Below are 11,265 nucleotides of genomic sequence, written 5' to 3' on the forward strand. Positions count from 1 at the left end.
GTTGAGTGAGTGCGCATTGTGGCCGAACCATCAAACATTCCTTTCTTTTAACGGCTCATTCCTTTCTTAAACTCGGGCTTAGTCAGACGTGTTCGCTCTCTGCTCCCACCAAAAATTATTATTTTATTTCGTTTTTCAGTTCAGAGTGAACTTTTTGATAATCTGTTGTTGTCTAAGCTCTAATTCCTTGTCAAAGTTTGAAGTTAGCTCACCACACAGTAGAAACAATTAGTTATGGATTCGGGCCGAGGGGGATTCGGTCGGGGGAGAGGCCTGGGTCGTGGCCGAGGTGTAAGTTTAAGCTTTAGTAATTATCATAGGTGATCATAGGTGCACACTTGTTAGTTAACAGTTAGCAAGTTTTTATTTTTGTTTTGGTCGGTTCGTTACCTGTTTGAACTTATTTTGATGAATTTTTATTTCCGCTCCATTTTTTGTAGTATAATCCACCTGATGAGGAGGAGGATCCGCAGGAGCTCAGTGTTGAGTTCCAGTTCGAATCAACGCCAGCGGTGACGACCAGTCCGCCAGAACAACTGAGCGCGGCAGAGCTGCGAGCCAGATATGAAGAAGAAGTGGACATTGACGAGGCGGTTGGAGGCTTGGAGGAAGTTTCGATCTCGTCGATGCCTCAACGACAAGACCGTCCAGTTGGAATCAGAGGAGACGATGAGAGTGATGACGAAGAAGTTACGGGCCCATCCATTGGTGAAAAATTAATTGTTAATTAATGATTTATTGATTCGATTAATTGCGTCAAATAAACATGCTGAAGCTGAGTAATGCAAAAATGATTTATTTTTAGGACGAGGGCGTGGAACGTTCGGTCGCGGGTCAGCTCCAAAGTCGAAGCCCTTGGGGGATGTGGGCGAACCTACCAAGAAGGCGGTGTCTCCGACCAGCGGTGTGGCAAAACCATCATTTCATTTCGGGATGAGAGCACCCACACCTGCAGCACCTGCCAGACCTCCTCGTCCTCCTCCACCGGCTGTGGTTGAAGATGAACCTGTTGTTCTTCTCCCTCAAGAATCATCAGAACCAATCGAAGCTGTAATTCCCCCTGAAGACTTGAAACCTGTTGTCGTGGTCGCACAAGAAGCCCCTGAAGAAGGGCAACAAGAACAGGAACAAGCCAACCCGATTGGTGACGAGGCAGAGTCCAGTCATTCGATAGTTTCCAGCCATGGGGACTCCCAAACTACACCGACTGTCTCGAAATCTAAGCGTGGTGGCGGGGCGGTCGTGACATCAAGTTCAGGTCGCGGACGTGGCAAAATGGCTCCTGAAGAAGTTGGAATCGAGGCTCCCAAGGCTTCATTGGGACAACAGCCGGCAGCCGCTGCTCGGACAGAGGAAGCTCCAACATTGGCGCCTCAACGTGACCGAGCTCCAATGGTTCGAAGAGGAGCGAAGGGCGAGGAGTGAGTGAATCAAGCTCATTTCAACCATCTTGTTAAATTAGTACACTGCCTGATTAATTGTTTGCTTGCAGAATCACAGTGGCTACGAATTACATTCGACTAAGGTTTATCGGCAACTGCACGATTCACGAATACCATGTGGATTTTGATCCTCCCCTCGACAGCACTACGATGAAGAAGCGATCGGTGCGGGCTGTGATGGGAGATAGGACGTACACCTTCGACGGAACGATGCTGTTTACCGCCGTCAAGTTCGATGAGCATGTAAGTTGCTTGACTGATTTTATTACCAATTACCAAGAACTTAGAATAATAAAAACTGGTTAAAATTTATTGGTTGATTTGTTTTTTTTAGGTTACCGAGCTGAAAGGGTTTCATCCCAACAGTCCAGATACCGAATTGAACATAATTGCTGTCTACGTGAAGGAGAGGCCGGCTTACACGATGATCCAGTTCATCAACATCATGTTCAAAGGAGTGATGAAGGCGTTGGGTCGTGTAATGCTGCGTCGGAACTACTACGATGTCCAGGGCGTCAAGTCGCTCCCACAACACAAGTGAGGCTCCCCTTATTTGTCAAAACTTCAAGCTCAAAGTTTTAATATTTTTTCTTGCTCTGATCACAGATTAGATATTTGGCCAGGATATTGCATCGCCGTGGATGAGCAAGAAGGCGGTTTAATGCTCTGTTTGGATGCATCCCATCGTGTCCTTCGGCAGGAAACCATATATCAACAGATGTGAGTGAATTTTAAAGTGGCTAAGTGAACATAGGTAAAGTTAATTGTTTATTGTTAATTTTTTTTAGGTGTGCAATGAGAACGCTTGGTCCGGACTGGAAGGCCAAGTTTGCAGAATTTGCCGTGGGAAAGATTGTTCTCACCCGATTTAATAATGCTTCTTATAAAATCGACGACATTTGGTGGCACGCATCTCCGAAAGACCAGTTCTTAAGGAAAGATCAAATGGTGATTAGTTAATTTAGCATAGACCAATGTGTGCTGCAAGTTAATTTTAATCAATAATCAATGTTTTGTATTAAATGTGTGTATAGGTTACCTACGCGGAGTATTACAAGGAGCACCACGGTTTGCAAATCCAGTACCCAGACCAGCCCATGTTGGTGAGTCGGATTAAACCGAGACGAGGGGATGCTATCCAAGAGGACAAGTTGGTCGTTCTGGTCCCAGAGTTGTGCTTCGTCACTGGTTTGACGGAAGACCAAAGGTCAAACTTTACCGTTATGAAAGACCTCGGGGAGCACACCCGACTGAACCCTGGCCAGCGACGCATCGCCCTGGAGAAATTTATCAAGGAAGTTAATGGTAAGTTTTTCTGCCAACTAGGAATTATGAGTTACATTGGTTAATCTTTAGTAATGATTATCCATTTTGTGGTTCTGATGTATTTAGGAACCCCAGAAGCCAAGGCCATTCTTACAAAGTGGAATTTGGAGATGGAGAATATCCCACTCACGATGAAGGCGCGGATCCATGCTGGACCAGCTCTCAATTTTGGCAAGAAGCAGCTCGCTGCTGCTGGAGCTGACTTCAGCCGTGATGCACTGTCCGGTGTTGTGCAACCAGTAAGATCTCAATAATCAAGATGTTAGATAATGTTGATAATTTATTTCGTTAACATCAATTAAACTTTCTAAATTTTGAATTGACAGGTGCATGTGAACAAATACTTGCTAATTTGCACTCAACGCGACAGTGACAAGGCGCGCCGCTTTGTGGATCAATATCGGAAGGCATGTATGCAGTTGGGAATCCAGGTCGCATCGGCTCCCGAGGTCGTTGCAACGAAGGGACATCAGATCAGCGACTTTCGTCAAGCTATCAAATCGAACTTGACGCGCGATGTAAGCTAAAATGCCAAATACTTAATAACTCGGTCTCCCCCGTAATTATTGAAAAATTGTTTAACTTTTAGAAATACCATTTCCTCTTCGTCTTGATGCCTCAGCAAAGAGAGGATGTCTATGGAATGATCAAAAAGCTTTCCCTCTGTGAGTTGGAGGTCCCGTCGCAGTGTTGTCTCACAAAGACTCTCTCAAACGACAAAAAGTTCAACTCAGTCGTCCAGAAGATCGCCTTGCAGATCAACTGCAAACTCGGAGGCTCTTTGTGGTCACTCTCCCTCCCGTTTGTAAGTTCAATTTCTATATTGTTGAGACCTTTTTGTTAAGTTTGTAAATCTCGTCGGTTAAACAATTTTATACACCTCCGTTAATGGCATTCTGTAAAGGTTTTCAAGATGTGTTGCTATCTAATTGTAGAAAAACCCGATGATGTTCGTCGGAATTGACGTGGCCCACGATCCGTTGAAGAAGGACGCCTCCGTTCTCGGGCTGGTTGCTACTCTCAACAACGAGTGCACTCGTTACGTATCTATTTGTCGCGTGCTGAAAGTGCATCAGGAGGTTGCGGACAACTTACGAAGTGCTTTTGAAGAGGCTATGGAAGCCTTTAACGTGGTATGAATATTGTGACATGAATCTATTTCTCGTTAAATTATGCATAATTAACGTAATTAATTTTTCATTAGGAACAAGGATGTTATCCAGTAAGAGTAATCATTTGGCGCGACGGTGGCTTGGCGGATCCCAAGACATTTAATCAACACGAGTCGAAACAAGTCCTGGACGTCGTCAAAGAAAAATGTGTTCCGAACACAAGCTTTAGCTTTGTCGTTGTCCAGAAGCGAATTCCACAAAGATTCTTCCAAATCGTAAGATGTTCCCTGATCTTTGAAGTGTGTTGAATTGCTACATGCATATTTTTGGATTAATTTGATAGACGGGCCGAAACTGGGAGAATCCGCATCCTGGAACGGTCATTGACCACACCGTGACGAGATTCGACTCGTATGATTTTTATATCGTTTCTCAACTTGTGCGACAGGTATGCACATAAACATATTTAATTTCATTTTCATTCAACTGCTGTACTTGTTTAAGTAAAAATATAAGTAATTAACTAATAATTAACTTTTTAAATTATAGGGCACCGTGACTCCAACTCACTACACCGTGATCGAAGACGTGGGTGAAACTAAGCCCGATTTGATCCAAAAATTCGCATACGTCTCTTCGTTCATGTACTACAACTGGCCAGGAACAGTCCGCGTTCCAGCCATGACACAAGTAACTCTAGTTTTTACTCTTCAATATATTCATGATTGACGAATGAAGATTATTGATTTTGTAATTGAATTTCAGTATGCCCACAAGTTGGCGTCGCTGGTCGGAAGCAGTATCCGCGCCGCTCCTGGAACAAGTCTTCGTGAATCGCTCTACTATTTGTAGACGAAAAACTAACTATGGCCACAACCTTAATTTTTGTCCATGTCCAAATGTCCAACTATCCTCGAACAATTAACGCTTACTCAACTTATTCGAATATGCATAAGTTTAGATATTATTTGTCATTATTGACCTCTTTGCTGACACTCGACTTTGTCGTAAATCAATAGACTCTTATTAGTTTATTAGCAACTAGTTAATTAATCATTGTCAACAATTTAGTTCACAAATTTTTTCTGCACCTTAAATGACTAATATTTGCAACTTTGTTTAAAATTGTGTGTGAATGTTTTTAAACAATTATATAATTTAAGTTTGACATGATCACCTAGCTACTCTTTAATCATTACCGAGTTTTGTTAATGCACGATTGGATTGTTAGTTTTTAGTAATGAACATTAGTTTCTTATGATATTTTAATTTGAAATTTTCAAATGTACGAAAAAATGGTACCTAGTTTTAGTGTCAGTGACGATGTGAAATCGTCAAACTTTGTAATTTCACAAAAACATTTTTAATAAACATTATTGTATCACAAAGATTCAACTTTTATCGTCCATTTTTGTATTATTACGATAAACCAATATCAAAATCATGCAGATTACAACAAGTAATTTCTGTTCAATGAATTCGACTAAATCCACTCAAATCAAAATTAATAAAGTTGACGGTTTTTATTGTTTGTCTGCTATATTCAAATGACGAAATTAGAACTACATTGATGCGAAGTTGATTTCGAAATTTTTGAGTTGCGAGTTTTCATTTTTTTTAAATCTTATAATTAGTTACATGGATAAAAGTCGTTTATAAAATATCGCTTGTTCTTCATGTCGAGTTCCCAACAAAAATCATCCCGACGACGTACCACGCGTTGATCATTTTGACGTTAGAGCGAATCCCTAAAATTTTCACTGTCGTCGGAATGATGGCAAAGTTGGCAAATCTCAATTTCCTCAAGCCTGTCTAATTTTATAGAGCCTAAATTTATTGGTGTACTACATCCAACATGATATGCAAAATCAAGGAGACGCACACACAGAATTTTTCATAAGATTTCGATACGCAGACTTTATTCAACTTCCAACATAAACAAACAATTTTCAAAATCTACATATTCAATGAGTAACATACTAAATATATATTCGCTATAATAATAAATTATCCTAATTTTTATATAAAAATGTGACTGAAATTTAAAGTATAAACATAAATTCTGCATAATAAGATGTATTTCAAAAATGAACTCTATCCTTTAGAAATTGTCGTCATCATCCAATCCGCTCGGGTTGTATGTCAAAGTTGCCATGTCCGGAGGAAGGGTGGGAACATCTCTGTTGGCCTCCTGATTTTTAAAATCGTCATACAGCTTGTTCTTAACTTCGTCTAATTCAACTGGCAAGTTGCAGCCTTTGTAGGCCTGCAATTCTATGCAATAGCGAAGAAGGTTCTTCCAGTGTTTGTCTTTGCAAAGGACGTGAGGATTTCCAACGATAATCATCAAAGATTTTGCCCGTGTAATTGCGACGTTGAATCGTTTTTCATTATAAATGAACCCAAGTTGGTGGACACACGAGTTTATTTTATCTTCGTATAAGGAACGTACGGTGGATATGATAACCACTTGCCGTTCACCACCTTGGAACTCTTCAACAGAACCCACTTTTGGAATCTTGTCTTCAAGCAGCCCCATTTTCATGGCAAGACGCAACTTCTCCGCCTGGAATATTATCAAGGAATGTTAATTAATGATACATATCTGTTATTCTTTTAGGCTAATCAGGTGTATAGATCCCACAAGCATTTAGACACGTACCTGCTTTCGATATGGTGTAATAATTCCGATATCACGATTCTTGACTCCACAAGACTTCAGGGTTCGGACATAATTTACAACTTGCATAATTTCAGCAGCGTTGTACCAACTGGGAGAGTCACGCTCACGAACGCTGGTCCCTTGAACTCCGTGGAAGACGAGAGGGACCCCTTGGGAGAGCAAGATCTTCTGAGAAATTTTGTGATTTTGGGTTAACACGTAAGCTTCTTCCTGTGCCGCACATGGTACTAAATCATCATCGTAGAATAGATGAGACGGAAGCTTGAGCAAGGACTCGTGAGCACGATAATTTTTGACCAATTTAGTCAAAACTAATGTGTTATATCCACAATTTTCTTGTCCAAATTTTTCTGGGTTCCGCCCATAAATGTTTTCCGTTCCTTCCTTGCCGATCACCAAACGCTCAAGAAAGGAAAGATTCAAGTCCAGATTTTTAGCAATGTCGCTCATAAGAACGGGTCCCAGTTGTTTTGGATCCCCCGCAAGAATCAACTAAAAAGTATTTAAGAAGAATTACAATAAATAAGTAACTCAAATATGACTTTGCACATTATCATAAAGTAAATTATTGAGTATAGTTTATTACCTGTCCGTCTCGATCGAGAGCAAGGTTCACTGCAGAGATCATAGTCTCAGGCTCGGTGCAGTACCCAGCTTCGTCAATAAACACGTGCGTAAAATGGCCAGGCGTCAATTTGAGACTGAAAAATTGACCCACCGTGGCGCATGTTGACACAATTAAGCGACTGCTAGCAACGTGATCCAGTAGTTCGCCATCAATGCAATACTCCTTAATGGAATCCGGTGTGCCTTGTTCTTGTCGGAGGAATCCATTAAACCGGATAAATTCTCCAGGCTGGTATTGTCCACTTCGAACCAAGCACTCTGCTATGATGTCCGCTGCGTGGTTGGTGGGAGCAGTAACCAAAATCCTAACAGAAAAAAATTAAATCTTAATTTTAGTATTATTATTTTTTAATAGGTAGCTACTCGTATAAGTAAGCTGTAATTTATTAAGTTGCATTTCTATACCTGCTGTTTGGATCCAACTTGTTTACTTGCATTATAGCTTCAACCACAGTGACTGTTTTTCCAGTTCCTGAATGCATAAACAAACATTTTTATATTATTTGCAAATTCAGAATCAATAAGCACAATTTTACTTAAGACAAACCTGGAGGTCCAAAAATGATGTATGGAAGTGGTCGGGCTTGTCCTCTTAAAACACGTCGCACAGCATTTTTCTGCTCTTCATTCAAATTTCTGTTGAACCAGGTTAGTTTGACATCTTTGAGAAAATTTGTGGTCCGAACGTCGCTGACAAAAGCGGTTCGGAGACTTTTCTCTCTTCTGCTGGTATTATCCACGGCGTTTTTTGGTGGCCTTTTGCCGAATGTGGTCGCGATCGGCTTCCGCGTGGGACGGTTTGGAAATAAATTAAAGGCAGGAGCAGCTGAATCCTCCTGATGTTGCTGATAAATCAATAGATCATAATTATTGTATTATTACTGTCATATTATTAGTATTAAAATGCGACCTGAACTATAAACTTTTCACAAACTTACTCTTGTAGCAATAACGGACTCGGCTACTTCATCAGGGGATGTTTCGTTTGATGAATCTTCATCTTCAAAAAATGGAATCCGTGGGTTTTTAATTTCCGTTTCTAAAAATCCAAACGGAAACAAAAAAGTTTCTCCTAGGATTTCACGAGCCAATTCGACCGCATAATGTTGTCGTTTGTAGGTCATTCTTCCCTGGCAGAATCTAACTTGGAGAAGTCCGCCGTCATAAGTCTCGTTGAAAACTTCGCTAAATCCGACAGACACCTCAGTCCCCTGAATCTTTTTGATAAATCCTTCATATTTGACAGCTGAAACATATGCAAAAGTGTAAATTCACTATTTTATACAAGTGTCTCTTACAATACAGGACAACGCAATTAACGAAATTCCAAACATACGAACCTTTGGGGTCCTCAGGATCAAATGCATCAATTGGGTCGCCAATAAGTACAGGAGGATGTATGTCTTCAATATGAGGGGCAGTAAACGTGTAGTAATCCGAATCTCTCTTGAAGCTGACCCCTCCCAAATCATACTGACGCCTTAGGACATCATTGTCAACTTCTTCAAACCACAGGCTGACTTGGAACTTGGTCTGAGTAAAGCACAAACAATTAAATTTTCATTAAATTTCAATATAAAATTATAGCATGCAGGTTTAACTTTAATTTAGGCTTAAGCATTGCATTTACCCGATAATTGTTGATATCTAAAGCCCTCAAGACTCCGGCAAAGTGCTTCTTAACAATTTCTTCAGATTTATCCCTGTAGGCGACCCATATTTTCTGTGGTACAGGGTAACGCGGTATTCTTTTAGATGCAAAGAACGGGGCACGAACGGGCGCATTTCCACGGACGCAGCGTCGTCTGTTATCATTCATGAGTGCATTGATTTGTTCCACTTCACGAATCCTGCCAAATCTTTGTGCACAGTGTCCATTTTCAGGGTTCTTCAGATTGTTGAGAAGCTCCTCGTCCGCCGTTAATCCCGTGATGATGAAGTCACGAGCAATTTTGAAGTCACCAAAGTCAAATATCCCCATTTCTTTTGTTCTACCCATTTGAAGTGGAGTACAATTGACCTTCAAAGTGTACATCTCCTCCGGTGCAAGAACTCTGATAACGTCACGGTCCCGTCGAGGTAAGTCCAAATCAAACTTACAAATTCCATTATCGTGTGGAAATTCAATCGACTGAAGCGTGATACTTCGGTTCGACATATTCTGCACGGACACAGATTTTTGAACACAAGTTCCAATGATGGCGGCCTGAAACTTGACACGAGCCTCTGGTGTGATCTTGATTCCACCTCGGTTGTTGTACAAATCACGGCAGCGAATGTCAACATTTTCGTATTCCTCGTCGTCATCTCGGCTGAACAAGAGGGATAAATCCATATATTAATTTTAAACCGTTCTTCACAATAATATTTTCTTATAGGAGAAAGGATGCATATATTAATATTTATTCACTGTCTACTTACTTGTGGTCATTGGTTAAATGCTGTATAAAATTGGACAAGGACACCTCTACAGCTCGCCACTGAAATTCTCCATGTTTCAATTTTTGGGTCGATTCGACAGCAACGCATCGTACGAGTGTGTTGAGGGGAATTTGCTGGTTATCCTTTATTGCTTCAGGAGTGACGTGGATGTAGTCTTCCACGCAAAATTCGTTGCCTTGTTTAGTTATTTTTCCTACGATTGTTTTTTGTTGGCTTGGCTGGATACTAATAATCTTGGTTAAGGTTGCATCACCGGATAATCCTTGTGCCTCAGCTGCCTTAGGAAGTTGTTCAAAGTGGACTTGCAACCAGTCACCTGAAAAATGCAGTATTATAATTATTAATTAAGAGTTTATAAATTACCAAATTCTAGAGTTAAAATGAAATAGAAATGACGGAGGGAAAATGTAAGTTAGTACGCATACCAGATTTTATTTGATATTTCGGAAGTAGCTGCTTCAATTTTGATAACCGCTGGACTTTGTTGTTCCCCCATTCCGCGTCAATCCAATCGTTCCCAACACTTGCAACTTTGATAATCTGGATCTTACGACGACACGTTTCCTTCGCTAGTTCCTCCTCCTTCGAGACGTGCAGTTTCATCGACGTGACAATCCATGTTGGAGATTCCTTGCTGCGAAATGCTTCGAAGTCCACTTTGGAACGGAGTTGGAAGTTGTGATGAGGAGAGCAAAATGTTCCGATGTCGAAACAGTAAGTCCGATCTATGACTCCTTTTGGCATGGATTCGTCCAGACGTGTAATAAATCCTGTAGACCGGATACTTTCTAGGCCTTCGTCGGTTTCCTCGTTGTCAGCATGCACCAGTGCAAGTTGGGACGGCTATGAGATTAAAATTGAGAATTAGTTAGTTGACAAACCAGTAATTGTTAGCATATTTGCATGTTGATAAGTATATAAAACTCGAGGAGGGAGACTGACCTGTGATTTGAATGAAGAACTAGTTGCAGTCGTCGCCTCGTCTTGGTCCTCTGGAAATTTGGACCTCTTAAAAGGCCAAGACCGGAGAGCGTTGACCACGTAATGGAGCATTGTTGAGAATTACGCTGAAACCCTCCTGAAATTAATGAAAAAGATGTCATAAATGCCTTAAAGTAATCAAATGTTAGGACAAATATAAATCAAACTGCTTGATTTAATATTTACCAGCTATGTCTTCACCTCAATTTTTCAGCTCAAGGGAAACAAATTCTGGAGAAATTGGACAAATTACCTTTTTGACTTGCCTGAAGAAGAGAAATGTCTGGATCCAAAGCACGAATGTGAAATTTACTGAATATTCTGTTGGAAAACTTATTATATTTTCAAAAAAATTCGCCTTTACTTTTCGTGTGGCCGTTCTGGTCAACTCCTCAACTTGAAATGAAGACTCATAAGCTCTGACGAGCTGCATTTTATGTACGCGTTCAACTGCTTCGCGTCCAGTCAATGCACGCTGAAACTCTTGCTTGGCGTGCATTCCGACGGAAGCTGAACTCAACAAGATAAGAAATTTCTATTCTGGGTTGTAGCGAAGAAGGTTGAAGGTGACTGGCAAAGGTGAGAAAGCGTCCATATTTTGCACACAACTCTTCATGCACCATTGTTGGCATCCATTTTCATCTCTCTGTAA

The 11,265-nt window shown here is 40.8% G+C and overlaps 2 protein-coding genes across 2 annotated transcripts; one reads left to right on the plus strand and one right to left on the minus strand.

The window, feature by feature from the left end:
• Positions 1 to 86: 86 nt before the first annotated feature.
• LOC110863184 (protein argonaute-3) lies at positions 87 to 5,270 on the plus strand. The gene is made up of 16 exons (XM_022112434.2): positions 87 to 291; positions 441 to 708; positions 806 to 1,421; positions 1,493 to 1,685; positions 1,777 to 1,979; positions 2,049 to 2,162; positions 2,231 to 2,390; positions 2,477 to 2,747; positions 2,835 to 3,007; positions 3,095 to 3,286; positions 3,358 to 3,573; positions 3,704 to 3,901; positions 3,973 to 4,155; positions 4,224 to 4,328; positions 4,430 to 4,570; positions 4,646 to 5,270. Exons 1-16 carry the CDS (start codon positions 235 to 237, stop codon positions 4,730 to 4,732), a joined length of 3,177 nt encoding a protein of 1,058 aa, XP_021968126.1. The 5' UTR covers positions 87 to 234; the 3' UTR covers positions 4,733 to 5,270.
• A 606-nt stretch (positions 5,271 to 5,876) lies between these two features.
• Positions 5,877 to 11,058, minus strand: LOC110845950 (RNA helicase Mov10l1). Its single transcript, XM_022092512.2, has 12 exons — positions 10,867 to 11,058; positions 10,575 to 10,710; positions 10,058 to 10,475; positions 9,612 to 9,948; positions 8,821 to 9,502; positions 8,531 to 8,723; positions 8,129 to 8,436; positions 7,738 to 8,035; positions 7,596 to 7,662; positions 7,150 to 7,495; positions 6,543 to 7,055; positions 5,877 to 6,446 (listed from the first exon to the last, which is right to left on the minus strand). The coding sequence occupies exons 2-12, from the start codon at positions 10,683 to 10,685 to the stop codon at positions 5,982 to 5,984; spliced, it is 3,738 nt and encodes a 1,245-aa protein (XP_021948204.1). The 5' UTR covers positions 10,686 to 10,710; positions 10,867 to 11,058; the 3' UTR covers positions 5,877 to 5,981.
• Positions 11,059 to 11,265: the final 207 nt, after the last annotated feature.

This window comes from Folsomia candida, unplaced genomic scaffold (assembly GCF_002217175.1).
Source record: "Folsomia candida strain VU population unplaced genomic scaffold, ASM221717v1 Fcan01_Sc001, whole genome shotgun sequence".
In the NCBI taxonomy this organism is placed as follows: domain Eukaryota; kingdom Metazoa; phylum Arthropoda; class Collembola; order Entomobryomorpha; family Isotomidae; genus Folsomia; species Folsomia candida.